General features: G+C 38.9%; 1 protein-coding gene across 1 annotated transcript in view; it reads right to left on the bottom strand.

The window, feature by feature from the left end:
- The window catches only part of CAP2 (cyclase associated actin cytoskeleton regulatory protein 2), a 148,380-nt gene that overhangs the window by 82,940 nt on the left and 42,802 nt on the right, over nt 1-22,638 (bottom strand). Inside the window, exon 4 of the mRNA XM_061194845.1 lies at nt 11,278-11,355. Within this exon, the coding sequence (XP_061050828.1) occupies nt 11,278-11,355 (78 nt within the window). The remainder of the gene's footprint in view (nt 1-11,277; nt 11,356-22,638) is intronic.

The following is a 22,638-nucleotide window of genomic DNA, read 5'->3' as shown; positions in this document are numbered from 1 at the left end:
CATCATTGAATGCTTGAGCTACAACTGTCACCCAAATCTGGCTGTGATAATTTCTTGTCACTCGCTCCACACATTCAGAAATGAAACATTCTGTGGTAGCCTCAGAGGCACTCATTTTGTGAAAGTGTGCATAAGAGAAACGGCATCCTTGAAATGAAATGCCTCACTAACCCCACACCACTTGTGCTTCCTCTAACCTTCCCTCTTCCAAATTCCCCCATAAGGAATACATTTTCAAGGCTAATTCTATGTGGCTGATCCGTGACTTATATTTTAGCAGTTATAACCTCAATTGATATCTCAATCTGTACCAAACATACCTCCAAATATCAAGTTCTTTTTTTTTCCTTTGGTAAAAGATAACAGTATCACTAAATAAAAATGTCATTTCACTCTGTTCCTCTGTTCCCTTCCTGTGCCACTGGAATCTATTAACCCAGCTTTTATTCCTCAAACAAACCAAAAGTGTCAGGAGCCAGAGCTTGTCTTTTTATCAAACTTGACATCAAATAAAATATAGTTAAGACCACAATGAAAAGCAAAGATACATCAACTGTAAAGCTCCTTGAAGCTCTTAGAATCTTGTTGAGGGGATGGAAAACATGCACAAAATATAACAGTGGAATGTTTCTAAAATAACACATAAACAAGTTACTTCTGTTTTGATAGAAACTACCATAAAGGTGCTGAGGACGTTCAAGGCTATAAAGAGACCATCAGAAGGTGTACTGAATATGTTCCTTAAGAGAGGAGAGCGGGTGGGAAAGTTCGAATGGTGGTCGTGGTGGTAGCGTGAGGGCAGTGACAGCGAAGATAAGTGCAGGAATATATGAATCATGACAAATAACATCACCCAGACCCTATTTTTCCAAAGTATGTTCTCATACAAATGAGGTAATGATAGATGTAGAAATGCCAAATGCTGTGACTGCTACACAGGAGGGATCCAATAAACGTTTGGTTAAAAAAAAAAAGCTCCGAGAAATAAATTAATAGAGTTGAGGAAATTAAAGAAGGCTGGAGTATGTAAGGTGAACAGGGTTTAACAAAGATCTGAAGTCACTACTTAACAGGCAAATTTATCTAATAAGCAATTCCAGATATAGAAACACTAATCCTCACAGCAGTTAATCCACCAAAACCTGACATTCTTTTTTCCTGTTTAGTTTATGAAAAGAAGTAATCGTCCATTCTCTAGGTGTTTGCTGCTAGAAACCTAAATTTTCAGCTGCACTGGGAAAAGCAATGTGTAAGGCAGAGGGGGAAAATGGCACGTATGTGTTTTCTTCTCTCAATTAGTTTGGGAAATGTATCTTCATTAAAAGAAATTGCCATCAGTAGTAAGACACTCTCTTGTTCAACTTAGGGGAGGGGCTGGATGATGTAAAGTGGTGAGTATGGGTCTTTATTATTCTGGTGATGTTGACTTGTTCATGTTCAAAATTTACGTTTTAAAATCTCTGGAAGGCATAGTGCATTTCAATTAGTTAGGATATGCAGTAGTTTGTCTTTTCCTAAAAACAATTATATAAAATTTATTCTGGATTATTTGTAATTTTAGTACTTAGGGGAGTGTCTGCATTTTCAATTAAGAGCTAAGTATACAAATTAAAAGTGCTGCACAGTGAAGCTTAAATCCAGCCCTCACTAGTTGGTGCACATAAACACTAATATCAAATGATGCTTTTGTCATGTGATCCGACCCACAGCACATACAAATATAGAACATGACCATAAAAAGTAACGGACCATGCCCTCTGCTAAGTAATTTATGACAGCGGATCCAGACTGGAATGTCAGCTGGAATTACCTTCTCCCTGTCTGCTATTTTCGCATATACAGCTTTGTACAGATGATAGAAGCTACGTCTTGCAAAGAAGACTCACATTAAGGCTACTGAAATGATGAACAAGTACCAAATCCAAAGGCCAAAATATGTATGGCTTTTAAAAAGATTTGTTGAACAACATCAATGACCACTTTTAAAATTAATTTTTGAATCAGGCCGCAAGAGAAAAACATGCCCTACCAATTTTGAAATATCAGATTTATAGTGTCTAGCAAGCAAATATGAAGCTTCACAGTGGAGAATGAGAAATAGTTGAAAATCATTTTATTAAAAATACAAAGTGATCCCAACACTTGACTAAATGGAGTATGAAAAATTCCCTAGACATATACGTAGTTCTAACCTTTATATAGAATTTGCCATCAAGGCAGTCTGGAATTGTAACAAACTTAGTATGAAATAGTTGATAAAACAAAGGATATTATCCTTCTTTATTAACCTTTACCCCCTCAGATAATCCCCCAAATCCCCTGTGTGTGATAACCACCTCGCTTCCTTTGCGAAGCCATTCATTATCTAATTCATGTCTTACACAAACAGAAATGAGCTAATGTGCCTTATCAGATTAAAAAAAAAAAAGTCACCATGAGTGATGTCCAACAGGACAGGATCTTAGCAAATCCCTTCTGCCTCCACAGTCCTGGGTTTCTAAATACCTATAAAGCTACTAACCCATGGTCACAGCTCACAGGCTCATTCACAGCTTTATGTTGCTAAAGCAAACAGTCTGGCAGAAGAATGACAGAATTACCCTCTTTTCTGATTATCCTCCTCTCTGCATTCTGATAAACTAATGATTAGCTTTCCTGTTGGGATTCAGCCCTGACTGGGTAGCTTCAGGCTGTCAACTCAAGCAGACCCTGATGATATCACACAAACCTCTTCCTCTCCTTCCTTCCCCGGTGCTTTATTCTTCATTAACCAGCATCTACACCAGCCTTCACAAGGAGCCAGGGTGTAATTACCAAGGTAATGTTCTGGCCCTGGAAAGGCCCATATGAAAAGCAAAGGCTTCTTTTTGCCTCACTTCTCCAACTATAACATGAAATACTACTCAGGAAGCTGCTGGTTACAAACAACTTAATCCTGTAGGTATCTGTACGTAACCAGTTTTTACCTGCTCTTCATAGATTGTATTTGAGCAGATGTTTCCGTCGGGTTTAAGCCTATCTCTTCTCTAGAAATTAAAAGCATATATTGCCTTTGAGTGCTTTTGGGTTGGTAGTAAAGAGAACCACCCATTTAGCAATATTAATGAGTCAAAACTTATGCATATTTATGAAGTGAAAATATAGAGTTAATCTGGAAAAGGCCATAAAGTGAGTCACTGGTTAGATTCTAAAGTGCTATTCCTTTTTGAAATTCTGTCCACTGGGAAATACCACTGTTAAATGAAAACATAACTGAGCATGACACAAAAGATGAAAACCTGTTAATTTTTATTTTTCTTGCAGTTTTATTTTCCTGTTTTCCAGATAAATGTAGAATTACATATTTAAAAATCCATTAAAAATACTTGCTCAGCACATATAATTAATAGCAGTTACTCAACAGAATATTTTCTTGATACCTTTGTATGAAGACAAAAAGCTTTAAGGCAATCTTTTAAAGTAGGTGTTTCATTTTACATTAGGGCCAGAGTTATTTTATTGCATTATGTTACCTGTCATATGTCCCCTAACAAGAGAACTTGGCAGCACTAATCATGGCCAAATCTTTCAAGAAGATTCAGCAATCCTGACTGAGCTACGCTGTGACATTTTCTGGGCACGGACTTAAGGAACACTTAGGAGTTTGGCTTTGTTCATTTGTTTGCTTTTCCTTTACAATTTCCAGACCTGCCACTAGTACAACCTAATTTACCCAAGGCATGCTCTGAGATCAAAGTCACATGACTACTTTGTTCGGCATTTTAAAATATGGGACAATAATTTTACACCTTACGGTAAAACATTACAGAGGCAAAAAAGGATGAACTCATTCTAATTAAAAGAAACTTTGAGATATCTATATACATGCATCTATATCTCTATCTCTCTCTATATACCCAAGAACAATAAAAATAAATTCAACAGCTAGATTTGAAAGTTTTCTTGTCTTTCTCTGGATGGGAACTTGGGGATCAGCCTGGAAAACCCACTTGAGTGTTTAGAAAGGTATTTCCACTGAGAAAGATTTCATTTTAGTCAAGCCAAGTTACCCACTCTGGCAGATTGGCGACATGCTCAACAAATCTGTGAATTCCTCCTTCCCAGCATACAGGTTGATTAAATTTGCCACCTCCCTTGCAGCTAGGAATGTCCAAGAGACCGAATGAAAGTAGAGGTGACACATGCCACTTCCAGGTCTGACCCATAAAACCTTCCCAGGAATGATCCCAATTCTCTTTCCCAATTCAACGGCTAAGGACTTAGGGCCAGGTAGGGGCTGAAAGATAGAAGAAGCCTGGTTCCCTGAATGACCATATGGAAGACTGTCAACCAAAAACACCAGAGAAGACCTTAGGTGAGTAAGAAAAAAAATGTCTACGATGTTCAGTCATTGAGAATTAGGGACTTTTTCCTAAAGCAGTTGGACTGCCCTGACTAATACTGAATTCTCCTACTCAGTCACCTGACCCTTGCATGCTTTTTCTCATTCAATCCTCACAATAACTCTGTGAGATAGGAACTATTATCCCTATTTAAAAATAAGGAGGGACTTCCCTGGCAGTCCAGTGGTTAAGGCTCCGTGCTTCCACTGCAGGGGGCATGGGTTCAACCCCTGATTGGGGAACTAAGATCCTGCATGCTGAAGGAAGGAAGGAGGGAAAGAAGGAAGGAAGGAAGGAAGGGAGAAAATAAGGAAACATGGGCAAAGAGAGTTCAACTGCATTCTCCTAAGTGAGTAACCTGACAAGTTGGTTAGGTTAGAGTGGCTCAGTGGGAATGTCTTGTGGACTTTACCAGATTAGTTTGCCAGTAGTCACCCAGAAAAAGAGAAAAGATTCCCAAATGTAGGAGACACCGATGAATTTGTTTTTCTTGCATTTGGATTAGCAGAGCTAATGAGCAGAAGATCTGGGACTCAGATCCAGGTAGGCCCAAGTCCAGAGTCTCTCCTCTTAACCACCCCCACAAATTAATACGTTTTATGAAAATCTCAAACATACGGTCATAAACCCATGAGTAATCTGGATCTACCAGTGCACCTACGTAATTAGCTCAAGTCCTAAGGTTAACGCTACTAGGCTTTCTGGCTTAGTTTAAGATAAATAAATTATCAACAAATTGGATTACTGCCCCATGCCTTAGAAAATCCTTACTGAGTGCTCTGAACAGTGCACCGTGTTGGGGCACGCATATCACTAGAGGGAGGAATGGACAGAAGGAGTCTCTCATCTTCCTTTCCCTTCTAATTTCTCAGACTGTTTAAACAATGAAAGGACAAAAAGTGTTTTAGATTCTTGCTGCAGGCACAGGAAGGCACTATTTCCTTTGAAAATGCAAGCCCAAATAAAGACAGAAAAGGAGAGGGAGGGGTAGTAGAAACTCTTTCTCTCACTTCTGGAGGAATAAAAAACTCAGACTTCCAGTCTTTTTAATAGAGTAAAATCCACAGACCAGTCAATGACCATAAATTATCTTCCCTTTAGTTGGAAACTTTCCAACTTCCCTTTAGTTGGAAACTAAACTTCCCTTTAGTCAGAAACCGGTACACACTAATTCCATGCAAACACACACATACACACACACAATTTCATTGTCCGGTCTTAGCAGCATAAGGCATGTTGGAGAAAATATGGAAAGTGTGCGTAGGAAGGAAGGCAATGCCTTCTGACTTACAGCACAACAGACGTGGTTCTCCACCACACCAGTGCTTCCTACCTGTCCGAAATTAACCAGGGCTAGAGGTGGAGGGGCCCAGGTGGAAGACCTCCCAAAACCCCTGGCGATAGCCTTCCTTGGGGGTGGTGCCCATCCAGGGCTTCAGAAGCACTGGTCCAGTAGAAGTTACATTTTCAGCTCAGGCTAAAATCTGGGGGCCACTCATGGTAGAGATGATTAAAGATTATCTTTCACATCTCTCCCTGGTGATATGAGATGTCTCAATGCCAAGAGAAATCATTTCCCCTCTCCCAATTAACTAAACACTTTCTACAGTTTTATTTGGCCATGTAACTCCTATAAATGACTGTGCAGTGCAGTTCTTTTTATGTGTAGTGTGAAAAGAACTTTGGATGGCGAGTAAAGTAATGGGCCCAGGTCTAGATCCCATGGCCAGGTCATTAATGTGTCACTGAACTTCAGTTTTCATGCTTGTGAATTAGAAATATCCTATTTTCCCTAGATCCAACTGGTATAAAAGTAAATGGAGAGTTAAGTGCACCCGGGTCCCTTGAAAAATTCTGCACGTATAGAAGAGGGATTTCCTGGCCATTTTCCATGTGAGACTCCTTCTATCAACTGGGAAAAGACAGGCTTTTTAAATTGTCACTAAAATTCTTAACAATGATACTGTAAGGACTAGAACAATCTTTTGCCCAAAGATCATTTTTATAAATTACAACAAGGGGAGAGAAGAAAAGCATGTTCTGCACATGTTTTATAAGTTGATCTATATCATGAGCGTTGTAATATGTCTGTAATACGAGAGGGGTGCTTTCAAAGTGCAAGATGTGATGACCCAGTAGTAAATCATGAAATCGATTCAGTGGGTCACGAACTGTCTTTAAAAAAAGAAGAAAAGAACAGAGCAATAGAATGGACTAGATGAAATATATCATAATGAACTGCACATGATAAGGATAACTTGTTTTGAGAAACTGGGTGATGAAATAAAATACATTTTTTCCTACGGGTCAAGGTTGAAAAATTTGAAACCCTTCATAATAGAGAATATAAGAAACGTGTTTCTTAGTCCAAAATGAGAAAGGAAATTTGAAATTGGATTGTCATCATTGTCAATCAGGGCTGTAGGCGAATCTCTTTATCTTACTTCTTCCAGGATAAACGGAGGAGTGAAGGTGGAGGAATGGGGGTGGGGGACAGGGAAGAAGAAGCAAATGGTAGGGTGGCTTCACATTTTGGTCTGTGGCTCACGGCCTTATTTAAAAAACCAATTAACTGTTTTAGAGTCTGGCAAGGAGTAGGGAATCAAGGCAATCTGGATGAGTTTTCTATTGGTGCATAATGAGTTACCACAAACTTAGTGGCTTAAAACAATATACATTTAGCATCTCACAGCTTCTGGGCAAGGTGAAGCTATATTCTCTGCTCAGGGTCTCACAGGGCTGAAATCAAGGTGTCGGCAAGGCTACATTTCTATCTGGAGCTTTGGGTCCCCTTCAAAGTGCACACAGTCATTTGAATTTGATTTCTTACACTTGTGGGACTGAAGTCTCTGTTTTACTGCTGGCTGTCAGCAGAGGGTCCCTCTCAGCTTCTAGAGGCTGCCCTCTTACAATGTGGTACCTCATGTGTTCAAGGCCAGCAGGAGAATCTCTCTACAGCCACAATGACAGTCTTATGTGACATTACATAATCACTGGAGTGACTATCCCATCACCCTGATCATAAACCTAATCAAAGGATCGATATCCCATAAATTCACAGCTCATGCCTACACTCAAGGGGAGAGGATTATACTGGGCATGTATGTACGTTAGGCCGTGGGACTCTTGGAGTTGGTCTTAGAATCCCTGCTAATAGTTAGAATTTACCAAAAGCAATGACTATCAAGCATTTAGAACAACTTAAAAGAAATGTACACCAGCCTCCCACAGGACATGAACAGATGTCCCTCTACAAAAAGCCTGCATGGTCAAATAAGTCTGGGAAAATGTAGGTTTAAATAATATTTTACATGCTTCTTCAGTGAACAGAGTATGGGATTTTCCCAAACATATTTAATCCAGGAAAATATTTTTTTGAGTTTGTGCTAAGTAAATTCACCACTTTATTAATATTAGTGTAATTACATCAGAAGCACTTGCATTACTGCTCTTGGACTGTCATTTTATCTCCTCCATGATGCCTTTCCTGATCACCCTTGTCTGCAAGATCCCTACTTCCCCGAATTTCGGTAGTACTAATGGTTTACCTTGCTTGATTGGCTGTTTGCTTATAATTGGTAAATATAAAATACTTTTACATTTTGATGGTGACCCTCTACAAAATTTAATCTCTTTGAAGGCTGACACTCTGGCTTAAAGCAACAGTGAAGAGCACTGGAGACAGCTGTGTAGTGGTGAAGCATGCTGGCTGAGAGTTCTGGGGGGCAATTCACCAGCTTTGGGACTAGTTAGCAAACCAGTTACCCTCTCTCTGAACCTCTTCTGATTCATCTTTAAATTGAGATTGCTGCAAGAGATGCTTTCTAAGGTCTCTTCCCATCTAATACTCTCTATGTGTTTTCCCAAGCCCTGCCCCATCTCCTAGGGGGCCTGGCCCATAATAAGCACTCGATAAATATTTGCTGACTGATTAATTGCATGCTTGCATCACTGTGGATTCCAAGATGTTCTAGGAGGTTGCTAGCTTCCAGCTGGCCAGGTGCTCAGCCCCAGTCTGGGCATCTAACACACACAACCCTCAGACCATAGGTGACTAATGTTGGTTTGGCCTTGCCTTATGCTTCCGCAGCATAAGTGGTCACCTTCATTAGCATGATGGGAGGTACCCCTTGGGAAGTCCTCCTACCCTAAAATACCTTCCCTTCCCAATGCCTGATATTCCTTTTAAAGATTCATTTTCTACCATTTTCTCTCAGAGCCCTATTATAACTCTAAGTAAATAATTATATGAGTAATTGTTTAATAACATCCTCTAGAAAGTAAGTCACCTTACTTTCATACATACACAGGAATGTAGGGTGAGCAAGAGATAAACCTCTGCTCTTATAAGTCACTAAAATTTTGGAAATGTTTGTTAACGTAGCGTAACACAGTCTGCTTTGATATAGACATGCTAGGAGAAAAGAACATGAGTTTGCTATTTGACTATGAAGGGATTCTGTGCTGGTGGGGACGCCTGTCTCGCTGCTCAAAATGTAGCAACAGACCAGTAGCATCAGAGCTTGTTAAAACTGTAGACTCTTGGGCCCCATCCTAGATGTACTGACCCTGACGCTGCACTTTAACAAGATCTCCAGGTGATTCAGATGAAGATTAGAGTTTGAGAAGTAGTCATCTAGAGGCGGCTAGAGGCGTAACTTTGAGAGCCATCCACACACCACAGGCTCTTAGGGTGTAGTCCCTGGCCCAGCAGCATCACCATCACACGGGAACTTTTCAGAAATGTAGATTCTTGGGCCTCAACCAGGACCTACTGAATCAGAGACTCTGTAAGTGGGGCCCAGCAATCTGTGTCTTAACAACCCTGCAGGCGATTCTCATACACGCTAAAGTTTGGGGACCACTATCATATATCAATGAGAGTCGAAATTACAGGAGTTAGTATTCTCCTGAAAGAAGAGAGGAAGGCATGGACAATTATAACATTGTTCCTACGAGAAGATACAATCTGTTTTATGATAATCTTTATGATGTATCTTCTAGAATGCACACCGGGAATGTCTAGGCCTGGTGGACTATTTTCATCACCACTGTAGTGGTGACCTCTCAAACCTGCTTTTCTATTGAGTGGAAGCAACTAGGACAGTGCTCTGGGTAAAGAGGGAGGGCACAGAAAGGGAGGTGGGCATCAAAAAATTGCTTTCTATTTCGCCTATTGATCTTCTGGGGCTTATTACTCTTGGAGTACTGTGATAAGTGCCATAGGGAACATTTCCAACGAATGCCTTTCCTGGATGTGAGTCCCCTGAAACATCCATTCCTCTCCCTTTCATCAAGAATGCAGTGGAGTAAGAAGGGGCAGCTCCAGATATTACACCCAAGAATCTGCATAGCCACATGCTAAGTCACACATTATCCCTGACTATGGCTTATTTGGGGATGCCACAGTCCCAGTACATTCATTCATTTGTTCAGTCGCTCACTTTATCATCCAATATTTAATGAGTGACTTTTATGTGCACGGCCAATGGAGAGGCCTCTTGTTCTGTGCTTAGAAAAGGGATTGAGTGGAGCACCGGCCAGAAAAGTGATGGTTCTTTCCTCCATCTGAGACTCAGTGATGCAATGAAGCCACCTCTCCTCTCACTTCAATCACAGAAAAGGTAGGCTAAGGCTGTATCACATTGTGATTTCCTAGTTTCACTGTCCTCTTTTGCAAAGAGAAAAAAGTCAGGGATTGAGAAAGCCAAGGAGGAGACTGCATCCACGATGGAACACAGACTATCTCCATCCCTACAAAGCTGCCTGCCTCGACTGTGTGCTAACTCCTCATTTCCCACGAGGGACATGATACATCCATCCAGGGTGGGGGTTGGCAGCTCTGGCTGCAAGTTATCTGGTTTTTGTTTTTTTGTTTTTTTGGCCGCACTGCACGGCATGTGGGATCTTAGTTCTCTGACCAGGGATGGAACCCGCGCCCCCTGCAATGGAGGTGCAGAGTCTTAGCCATTGGACCGCCAGGGAAGTCCCTGGCTGCAAGTTAGAATCACCTGTGGAACCCATAAACCTCCTAAGGCCAAGACCACTCCTCAGACCAATTAAACCAGAACCTCTTGGAGCGAGATCTAGGCGCTGGTATTTAGAAAAACTTTCCCAGGTGATTCCATTGCACAGGAGGGCCTGGGAACTACTGCTCCAGGGAGGGTAAGGTCCCAGGTCTTGGTTCTTTATGAAGCCGAGCTTCACCCTCTGAAAGTCAAATCCTAGCTTCCTAGGATTCTCAGCCCAACTTTTTCAACTTTAGGAGTTTGTTTTAGAATTTAAAGTGAGCTATTAAATTTAAGCTATTGTGTTATATTTCAATTATCTTTTATATTTATATGGTTGTTACCAAACTTCAGATGCAGAACATTTAGTCAAAACAACAATTCTTATTTTTTCTTATTTAACAAGGTATGCTAGTAGTAGATCTACTTTTTAATGAATAATTTCATTCATTACACCCTGAGCCTAACAATGCTATTTGTTAAATAGGAACTAATCAAATTCATACATAGAATTTACAGGTGAGGATAGATGTGAACAGTTTTTAAAAACAAAGCAGCACAAAGTATGAACTAAAACTTAGTAGCAAATACTTCTTTGATTATAAAATGGTTGTGAGACCAGTAAAAAGAATAGGATACAGATGACATAAATACATTGACCTTTTAAACTGGTGATGTTGATTGTTGCAGTATGAATTTGGCCATAATAAGATTATAAAGACAGAAGAAATGTTTCATACTATGATCTGGATTAGGGACAGAACTTGCAGTGCTATACATCTCATTTTCGGGATCTCTCTCACAGTAACTGGTTCTGTTGCTTCCTTGTTTTCTATCTTACACTGCCCATTCCCTAGGCAGCCCTGGCTCTCAGGATACACTCTTACCTCTTGGGGTTGTTGGTAATGAGAGGCCATCAGAAGGAAAGCTCGCTGGGCCTGGAAAGCACTATGCACCATTTCTGCCTGGGAACAAAAAGGAACAGGAAAGTTTAATTGTTTGAGCTCCTAAGTGGAGCATTACCACATGATCCAGCAGTTCCATCTCTAGGTATATACCCAAGAAAAATGAGAACGCATGTCCACACAAAAACGTGTAAATAAGTGCTCATAGCAGCATTATTCATAATAGCCAGGAAGTAGAAAGAACCAGAATGTCCATCAACTGATGAATGGATAAACAACATGTGGTATGTCCATACAATGGAATATTATTCTGCATTCAAAAGAAATGAAGTGCTGATCCATGCTACAACATGGGGAACTTTGAAAACATTATGCTGAGTGAATGAAGCCAGTCACAAAAGACCACATTTGTATGATTCTGTTTACATGAAATGTCCAGAATAAGCCAATCTACAGAGACAGAAAGTAGATTAGTGACTGCCAGGGGCTGGTGGGAGGAAGGAATGGGCAGTGACTGCTAATGAGTACGGAGCTTCTTTTGGGGGTCATGAAAATGTTCTGGAATTAGACAGTGGTGATGGTTTCACAACTTGGTGAATATACTAAAGATCTCTGAATCATATACTTTAAAAGAGTGAATGTTATGATATGTGAATTATATCTCAACAAAGCTGTTAAAAAAATGTTTGAGCCCCAAAGTGCAATTGTTTTCCAAAGGGTGTCTCTCCTGTCCTCTTTCATGCCGCAATCTGTTCCATACCTTCTGGTGGAAAGAAAATTGTCCCTTAAGCCATCCCCATAAAGATATGCTCATCAAGGATATATGTATAACTGATTCACTTTGCTGTACACCTGAAACTAACACAACATTGTAAATCAAATATACTCCAATAAAAGTTAAAAAAAATACAAAATTTTAAAAAGAAGGAAAAAAAAAAAGATATGCTCATCGAGAGCTAGTGATTTCTACCACTGTTCAGTAAGACTGATCTGAAGGAGATTTCAGTGCTACCTGGACTCAATCCCCCCCAAAAAGGACTTTAGCAGATGGGAATGTCTTTAAACACATGGTACCATATTCCCTTATCCTTACCTTCTACCCATGCTTAACTAATTAATTAATTCTTTAATTTTTTAAATTTAAAAAGTTACAGAAGAGTACCAAGAAGAAAATAATTCCAAATATTCATATCACACAATCAGTCATTTTTGGCATTTTTTTCTAGTTTTTAGGAAAATTCACACAGTTGTTCTCATAAGACAAAGCATAATGATTTAGAATAATTTTTTAGTGCTATAAGGTACAAAGATTAAAGTTTTTAAAAAATGCCTCACAACCTAGAAATAATCATTATTAATGTGAGATGAACATCATGGCAGCCATTTAAGATCATTTAAGATCTATGTGCAGACAGACTTTGGTAAAATGGGACCACACGCTAGGTGCCATTTTTTAAAATAAAAAGTATAAATTTTTATTATAATTGAATACTAAAAATGAAAGAAAGAATTGATAAGCTTCAAATAAAAGTTTCTGCACTGTAATAATTATTATGTCCTAAATGATGATTCTAAGGTAAAAAAATATAAAATATTAAGAATTGGAATAATTATGTGTTTATACTTTAAACTAATACGTGATATAATTTTAGACAATACTGATTGACTCCTTATTGGGAAAGATGAGAAGAGAACATAAGTACTTTCCCACTTCTTTCTATCTCTGGTCCCCATTTTTCATATTTTTTAGTTATTATTTTTACTGTAACATTAATTCCCATAGCTATTGAGAATTAGTTCTACATTTAAACTTACCTAGTGGTTCTCACCAGTTGTTTTACCATGACTTCTCCATTTCTGAATTATTTTGATTTTTTTAATTGGCTGGACTCCCATTATCAAATATGTTCTTCAAAAAGGTCTCAAAGTTGCTTAAGTTCTTCAGTATCAAGCATGTCTCCCTGTCATCTACATATTTTAACAACATCTTGGCTCGATATAACATCCCTGGGTCTCTCTCTCTTACCATGTGCAGACAGCATAGCAGTGAATGTGGCAACGCAGAAATCTAAGCCATCTTGATTTTGTTTCTCCCTTGTGGGAAATTGACTTTTCTATTTTGACACCTGAAGAATTTTTTCTTTATCCTTGGATTTTAACGGCTTAACTAAGTTATGTTTGCATTTTGAGCATTCTGTGTTATATTTCTTGGAATAGATTTGGTCCTTTCTTCATTTATGGGAAATTTTCTTATATTACTGTATCTTTCAAAATATCTTTTGTTCCATTTGCTAGATTCTCTACTCAGGGACTCCAATTATTATCCTCATATTATATAATATTTGAATGTTTTCATATCATTTAGATTCTCTCTCCCTCTCTCTGCCTTTAATTTCCTTGTCTGTCATCTGTATTTACTGTGATTATATCAATAGTTTTCTCTATTGTTGGTAAACAGATTTTCAATAGGGTCTCATATACATGAACACTTCCAATTTATATTTCATTTCTGTACTAATGTTGTTTTTTGTTTTTATTTGTTAGACTTCAATTTCCCTTTGCATTTCATTCTTATTGTTCTATCACCTTACGCTATTTAAAAAATATGTTTATACTCTTATTAAGTTTTAAGTTACTTATTAGTCTAAGAGTCTAATAAGATTAAGCCATAGCGAGGAATCTGAATCTGTTCATTGTTTTCTTTCCTTTGAGGGCAAGCCCGTGTCTTTCCTTTGCATGCTCTGTTCCTCTCTGACACACTATTTCTAGCCACCATGTGGGCGATTCCTTGAGTCTTTTGCCACCATATGAGAGATTGGTTTATTTTCCATTTCAAGCAAGAGTGTTCTACCTAATCTTCTAGGGCCTGATGGAACAGGGAACAGGGAAAGGGAGTGCTCAACTTTTCTCATTATTTTTCATCCAAGGGTTTTTTTTCCTACTGACAAGAAAATGCTTGAAAGCAAACCAAGGTTTCTAGATCATTTACATTTAAAATCACAAATTCATCACCATCAACATAACAGATTAAGTCTTATGAATATTTAAATGAGGGTATATTTTCCATTTTGTAGTACACCATCTCCTCTTTGTCCTGGTAGCCTGATTGCTGGGATTATATTGCTCAAAATCTCAAATTCTGAATATTCCTTAGGGAGATAGTGGATTTTCAAATTTTACTGTCCTGGAGGCTACAATGACCTTATGAATGTGAAGCTCTGAGCTACATGAATGTTTATCCATACATCAAAGTGTGTATTTTCAGTGGATCAGAAGGACTTCTGTCAGTCTCTAATGACCACATTTCCAAAAGAAGATTATGAAATAAAACTCTCCACTGCTTGGATATAAATAAAAGAACTGCACTTCTCCCAACAACGATAATATAGAAGTATGTCCCTCGTCTACAACAAGTCTTGTGGAGTCAGCTGAATTATAGTTGCTGCGGGAACAGTAATTTGGGATTGCCTGACTTCTGCAGTTAAAACTGCAGCTCAGAGGTGGCATTAACAATAATTTTGTAGTTATCCCAAGATGAACACTATCATTGGCCTTTTTTACTTTCCCTAGAAACAACATTTAGCCTGTTGCTAACAGAACAATTTTCCAGCGGGTCTGATTAGCCAAGATGGCCAATTTCATTAATTAGTCTCTTCCCCCACATGGCCTTTCACTCAACAACAGGGGTGGAGGTTGGAGCACAGAATGGTTGAATATCTAGCTATCTGCTTCAACTCTCCCTACCGCTTTGCTTATATAGACAAATCTTTCTGAGGATTCAGCTGTGCACCTCTTTCAGCTCCCTGGAACTCTGGGCACGATTAGCAGACTCTAAGCCACATTCATTTTTAACTTCATCAGTCCACGTTTCAAAGGATTTTCATTCCACCTTTGACATACTCTGACCTACCTGCTTCTTACTTCTGGAAAGTTCCATGAGTCCCCTCAACCAGACAGCATCCTATTTAGGAGCAATTTCACTGAACCTGCTGAGTTCTGATAACTTGAAAGGGAGAATTTGGCTCACTCAGGCAGTTCAAAACATTGTGAAAGAAAAAGCCAAACGTAGGGATTTTCAGTAACAACAAATAATTGAGGGTTTTTGCTGAGTTTATCACACATGTGCCAGGCTCAGAGAGCCTCAGTGACCTTTGTGTGTATACATGCACATCTATCTGCTTGTGAGCACGTGTGTGCAGAGAGGAAAGGGACAGTTCGGGTAAGAGGCAAGGCTGTGCATTTTGTTTGAACTCTAGCAATTATCACTTAGGCAACTGGGGTTCTTAGATAGATAGGTTGGTGGACCATCTTGTTCTGTGGTCCTAGACAGTAGGAGAATGAATTTCAGTAATCAGTTTAAAGCAAGCCTGGGGACAAGCAGACACCAGTTAATATGACTTATTTCCATCTAATCCCCTTGGGAGAGAGCTGACTCACTGGGGAAGCTCAACTGATCTCTGAATATTCATCAAAGCTTTCCATTGTTTCATTGGGAAGCTACAGGCCACAAAGTACCATGTGGATGACAAAATGAACAGGTGCAACTGGGAGAAAGGGTACAGGTAATACTTAGAGGAAATGCAAAAAGCATCCAGCCAGGATGCCTGTGCTGAAGGCATTTCCAGATCTTCTGAAACTGCATCAGCCCTCTTCTTGACAGCCAGACAGCCAAGGGAAGGGGATCCTCTTCCTCTGACTGAAGGTCAGGGGAATGGGCATCTGCTCATCAGGTGCAATTTTTGGGCCCTGGGAAGGTCACTGTCAATGCCATCTTCACATTCCTTCCCAATGAGTCTGCCAATGTCCCACATTTTACAATTAGAGATATTTTATTTTTAGATCTTATTCCTTAGGGCCCTCTAATCTACCCTAAAGGAGAAGTCCCTTGAGTTTCAGCCAATGAAGAGGTAAAAAGGGGACCTGATAGATGAAAGCAAGACAGGAAAATGGGCTAAGAAAAAGAGGTGATAGGATGCCAAAGACAAGTTTCACCTACTTCACGATTTTGCTTAAAACAAGACTGAAGATGCTTAATTTTGTAGACATAAACATAAGCACTGACCCTACAAAGTTGGATTATGAAGTCATCTGTGTTGACATATAAAGGGCCATGAAGAAGACTTACACCAGCAATTCTCAACCTTGAGTTTTCATTATAGTCACCTGGAGGGTTTGTTAAAACAGATTGTCATGTCTCACCCGCAGGGTTTCAAATTCGGCAGGTTTGGGTGGGCCCAAGTATTTACATTTCTAACGAATTATCTAACAAATGCTGCTTGCTATAATCACTTAATTAGTTCCAGGAGTTTCTTCTCAATTCTTTTGAATTTTCTACATAGACAAAGATCATATCATCTGTGATAAAAGACAGTTTTATATCTTCCTTCCCTATCTGTGTGCATTTTAATTCCTTTTCTTGCCTAACTGCATTAGCAAAGATTTCTAGGATTGGTGAGAGGGGACATCCTTGCCTTGTACCTGATCTTAGTGGGAAAGCTTCAAGTTTCTCACCATTAAGTATGATATTAGCTGTCGATTTCTTGCAGATAGTCTTTATAAGTTGAGAAAGTTCCTCTCTAGTCCTAGTTTACTGAGTTTTTATCATGAATGGGTGTTGGATTTTGTCAAATACTTTTTCTGCATCTATTGATACGATCACATGATTTTTCTTTTTTAGTCTGCTGATGTGATAGATTACATTAATTGATTTTTGAATATTGAACTAATCTTGCATACTTGGGATAAACCCAATTTGATCATGGTGTATAATTCTTTTTATACTTTTTTGGATTTAATTAACTAATATTTTGTTGAAGATTTTTGCATCTATGTTCATGAGAGATACAGGTCTGTAGTTTTTTTTTAATGTATTTATTTTATTTTATTTATTTTTGGCTGCATTTGGTCTTCGTTGCTGCGCGCGGGCTTTCTCTAGTTGTGGCAAATGGGGGCTACTCTTCATTGCGGTGCACGGGCTTCTCATTGCAGTGGCTTCTCTTGTTGCAGAGCATTGGCTTTAGGCATGAGGGCTTCAGTAGTTGTGGCACACAGGCTCAGTAGTTGTGGCTCGTGGGCTCTAGAGTGCAGGCTCAGTAGTTGTGGCACACAGGCTTAGTTGCTCCCCAGCATGTGGGATCTTCCCGGACCAGGGCTCGAACCTGTGTCCCCTGCATTGGAAGGTGGATTCTTAACCACTGCGCCATCAGGGAAGTCCCAGGTCTGTAGTTTTCTTATGTCTTTGTTTTATTTTGGTATTAGGGTAATGCTAGCCTCATAGAATGACTTAGAAAGTATTCCCTCTGCTTCTATCCTCTGAAAGAGATTATAGAGAATTGGTATAATTTCTTCCCTAAATGTTTGATAAAAGTCACCAGTGAACAAATCTGGGCCTGGTATTTCTATTTTTGAAGGTTATTCATTATTAATCCAATTTTTTTAATAGATACAGGCCTATTCAGATTGTTTGTTTCTTCTTCTGTGAGTTTTGGCAGATTCGCCTTTCAAGGAATCGGTCTATTTCATCTAGATTATCAAATTTGTGGGCATAGAATTGTTCATAGTATTCTTTTATTATCCTTTTAGTTTCCATGGTATCTGTAGTGATGTCCCCTCTCTCTTTTTTTGTTATTAGCCTGGCTAGAGGCTTATCAATTTTATTGATCTTTTCAAAGAACAAGCTTTTGATTTTGTTGATTTTTCTCTACTGATTTCCTGTTTTCAATTTCATTGATTTTTGCTCTAATTCTTCTTCTTTTCTTCTTTTTCTAGTTTCCTAAGGTGAGAACTTAGATTATTGATTTTAGATCTTTCTTTGTTTCTAATATATTCATTCAATACTATAAATTTCCCTTTCAACACCACTTTCACTGCATCCCCTAAATTTTCCCTTTTATTTAGTTCAAAATATATTTTTTTAATTTAGGTATAATTGACATGTAACACTGTATTAGTTTCAGATGTATGACATAATAATTCAATATTTGTACATAGTGTGAAATGATCACCACAAAAAGTCTAGTTAATACCTAAGTTCAAAATATTTTTAAAATTTCTTCTTTGACCTATGAGTCCTTTAGAAGTGTGTTGCTTAATCTCCACATATTTGGGGATTTTCCAGTTACCTTTCTGTTACTGATTTTCAGTTTAATTCCACTGTGGTCTGAGGGCAGATATTATATGATTTCTATTCTTTTAAATTTGTTAAGGTGCATTTTATGTCACAGAATGTGATTTATCTTGGTGAATGTTGCATGTGAGCTTGAGAAAAATGTGATTTACTGTAATTTGAAAATGATATGCTGAGGTGTAGTTTTTTTGGCATTTATGCTGCTTGGTGTTCTCTAAGCTTCCTGGATCTGTGGTTTGGTGTCTGACAGTAATTTGGGGAAAATTCTCAGTTATTATTGTTTCAGTATCTTCTGTTCCTCTCTCTCTTTCTTTTCCTCTAGTATTCCCATTATACAGATGTTACACCTTTTGTAGTTGTCCCACAGTCCTTCGATATTCTGTTCTGTTTTCTTCTCCAGTCTTTGTTCTCTTTGTTTTTTGGTTTATGAAGATCCTATTAATATATCCTCTCATTCAGAGGTTCTTTCCTCAGCTGTGTCCAGTCTACTAATAAGCCTATCAAAGCCATTCTTCATTTCTGTTACAGTGTTGTTGTTGTTGTTGTTGTTTTTCATTTTGGCCAGTGTAATTTTATTTTATTTATTTATTTTTATTTTTATTTTTAACATCTTCATTGGAGTATAATTGCTTTACAATGGTGTGTTAGTTTCTGCTTTATAACAAAGTGAATCAGCTATACAGTAAAAAAGCATGCATGAACAGATGAGCAATATAAGCAGAGAGATACAAATTCTAAGAAAGTACCAGAGAAATGCTAGCGATAAAAAACACTGTCCAAAGCTCTTGTTCTGTCCGGGTCACCTTCTAGAGAAGTCCATCTCTGTTTGCCAGAGAACTCTGATTGCCATGTGTGGTGTGGCATTCGTAATCATGCAGTCAAACATGCAATCCTGGATGGGTGTCCCTGACTGCACAGTCCAACTCAAAATACATGGATTTCCTTTGCCACAGTGGTACTCAAATGGTGCTCTGAGAAGGTCCCCTCACAGGGACTTGAGTGGGGACAGAAAAGGAGGATGGGCACAGGCCACCTGCTGTCTGCACCCAGCCCCCAGTCCTCTCTCTACCAACCCTTCAATCAGAGCTTGTTACAGTGTTTTTTATCTCTAGCATTTCTCTAGTTCTTTCTTAGAACTTGCATCTCTCTGCTTATATTGTTCATCTGTTCATGCACGCTTTTTACTTTATCCACTATTGCCCTTAGAATATAAATCATAGTTGTTTTGAATTTCCAGTCTGATAATTCTAACATCCCTGCCAGTTCTGGTTCTGATGTTTGCTTGTGCCTCCAAATTGTGTCTTTTTCCTTTTGGTACTTTTCTTGATAGCTGGACATGATGTACTGGGTAAAAGAAACTGCTGTAAATAGGACTTTAGTAATGTGGTGGTGAGGTATGAGGGGAGGGAAAGCATACTTTAATCCTATGATTGGGTCTCAGTATTTCAGTAAATCTATGTCTTTGGAGTGTGAACTTTACAAGTGTTACTCACTTTCTTTCTCCCCCCTTTTATGGGACAGGATGGCTAAAGTGGGCCAGACTTGGGTACTTCCCTTCCCCATGAGAAAGACTAGAGCCAGGTGGGACTGAGCATTTCCCTTTTCCAGGTCAGTTAGGCCCTGACAATAGCCTACAAGGTTAGGCTCTGGTTAGTCAGTTTCCCCTCGGGTCAGGCCTTACTAAGAGCACAGTACTCTGGCTTATTTCAAAATGCTTCCTTTCACCTTCCCCCTGCCAGAAGCCCAAGGAGATTCTTCTCCAGTATTTACTGTGGGAACCTGGTTGAGTTTCTAGATGTAAATCTCACAGTATTGTGGCGGGGGGGGGAGGCCTGTGACTGGGTCCCCCTGGAGTTCTTAACTCTCAGAGTTGTCTGCACTGAGCTTCCAATAATTTGTCAACTACAGTTCAGGTTTCCCTACCCCAGCACTGGTTCCCTTGACAGTTTCACTCATGAGTCTGCTCCGTTAAGCCAAAACTCCCTGTGTTCACCTGTTTCTCTGATCTTGGGGGACAGCAGTTTTCCCCGTGTCCTCCCTTATGGACCCAAGAACAGTTGCTTTTTCAGAGTTCAGCTTTTTCCTTGTTGTTAGGATGGAGTGGTGACTTCCAAGCTCCGTACATGCAGAACCAGAAACTGGAAGTCCTTTCTCCATTTTTTTTTTTAAATGAGAAAAAACTTATTCTGTTTCCATTTTCAGACATTTTGGAACTTCCATCCCAGCTTCATCCTTTTGGTAACAGGGCATTTCCCCATTACCTGCCTTTTGATATATGTATGTAGGATTGTGGATAAGGCGGGGGTGGGGTGGGGTGTTATGAACACCTATGTGAGAGGGTCTTAAGGGTTTATCTGGTGGAAAGGATGCTGGGACTGTGATGATAGGGGGTCACTAAGAGACTCTATGAGAAACATTCTATTTTTACTTGGATTGTTTCTGTTTGTTAAAAATAGCCAAATTCTCTAAAGGTGCTTTTATCCTCAGTGCATGAGACTTTATTCTCTGTTCTTATTATTGTCATTTTTATCATATTTACCTGGAGATGCTTGGAGGGGACTAAAGCGACACCCAAACTGGCCCATCACTGCCAAGAATAAAACATACACATACACAATGTCTCTTCACTATGACATCTTTAGTTCCCATGGACTTTTGCCTATTTTGCGTAAGTTTGGGAAACGGCTCTCTCTTCCCTATGTGCCAATAGGAAAAGGCACAAAGAAGCAAGCCAGGATTACCATCAACAAAGAAAATTGTACATCTGCTTGTGCTAAAACTTGTTCTGAGGGCAAAATCTGTTTTGTCAGTAATGTAGTCTAAAGATAGAAGTTAAGAAATGAGAAATCAGATTGACTGCTACTTCTTGTTGATCCTGGAATTGCCACAGTGACACAGGAAAAGGGCCAAGTTTTGCTTGGACTACAACTGTCCCCTTAATTTCAATTAGCATCTTAACATCTCCCCTGGACTACCTGTACCCTTCTTGGCATGTGTCACTTGTCCTTATACATATGACCTGCACAGATCGGTGTTGATTCTATCTTATCAAGGAGGAAACAGAACTTTGAACGATGTCCTGATGAAATAAATATGCCATGATATCAATGGTGGTTAACTCTGAGAAGTGGGATTATGAGTGGTTTCTATTTTCTTCTTCATACATTTATTGTCAAATTTTCTACATCAAACATTTAAATTTTATTATCAGAAAAAATTATTTAAAAGATATGACTGAATACAATAGAAGATTATTATTTAATTTCATAAACAGAAAGTAATTTCTGAGTACCTACTATGTTGCTAGGTGCTACGAGGTATAAATCAGGGGAAACAAGTCATGAACCCAGAGAACGACTAGTGACTGTGAGTAACAAGCAACAAGGTACCAGTTGTGTGGAAGAGACAACAAACATCTGATTTTGAAAGGAATGGATTGCTGATAACCATGATTGAAAAGGTAAGTTTTCCCATTTAGTTAGCTTGACAAAACACAAGAAGTACTCTCATAAAAAAAGGGAAAGTATTTTTTTTTTAAAGAAATGATTTCCTTCTCTCTAGAACCCAGGAAGCACAATGCTCGGTACCCAGACATTTGTAACCATCGTTCCTCTTAACATGTCTCTCTGGCTCTTCAAGACAACAGCGTTCCCTAAAGCCCACAATTCAACCACAGCTTTTTTTTTTTTTTAAGTATCCAGTGTGCACACAATAAAATGGAGTCTAAATTTACAGTCTGACCAGGAGAAGGAAGCAGTCATGTCACACTCCACTTACTTATAAATATGTTGGCAGTACTCCATTAAATCATAAAGACATGTTAATTTAAAGACTCTGGCCTGCTCAGATACCGACCAAGTCCCTGTCAATTTCAGGCTCTGCCTTAGCCAAAGCATATATCAAAAGGGCGATAATTTTATATTAGGTAATTGTTATAAATTAGTATTTTTACTGCCCTTACAGTTGACTATTTTTTCTTCAGTGATTCCACTTTCATTGGCAGAGAAAGGATGCATGCTTATTGAATAGAGCTAAATAGTTTTGCAGCCTAGAAAGGAAAGATGAGTAGGTAGATTGAAAATGTCAATGTGAGACTACTAGGCACATTTTATAAAAAAAAAAAAAAATCATCCAGGCACTGATAATAGAAGAGGTTCATTCTTCATTAATAGGACTGTTGCCTTGACAACTTCCAGCTCACATAAGTATTTACATCA

The sequence above is a fragment of the Eubalaena glacialis genome, chromosome 7 (assembly GCF_028564815.1).
Source record: "Eubalaena glacialis isolate mEubGla1 chromosome 7, mEubGla1.1.hap2.+ XY, whole genome shotgun sequence".
NCBI lineage: Eukaryota > Metazoa > Chordata > Mammalia > Artiodactyla > Balaenidae > Eubalaena > Eubalaena glacialis.
This window is presented reverse-complemented; position numbering and strand designations above follow the sequence as displayed.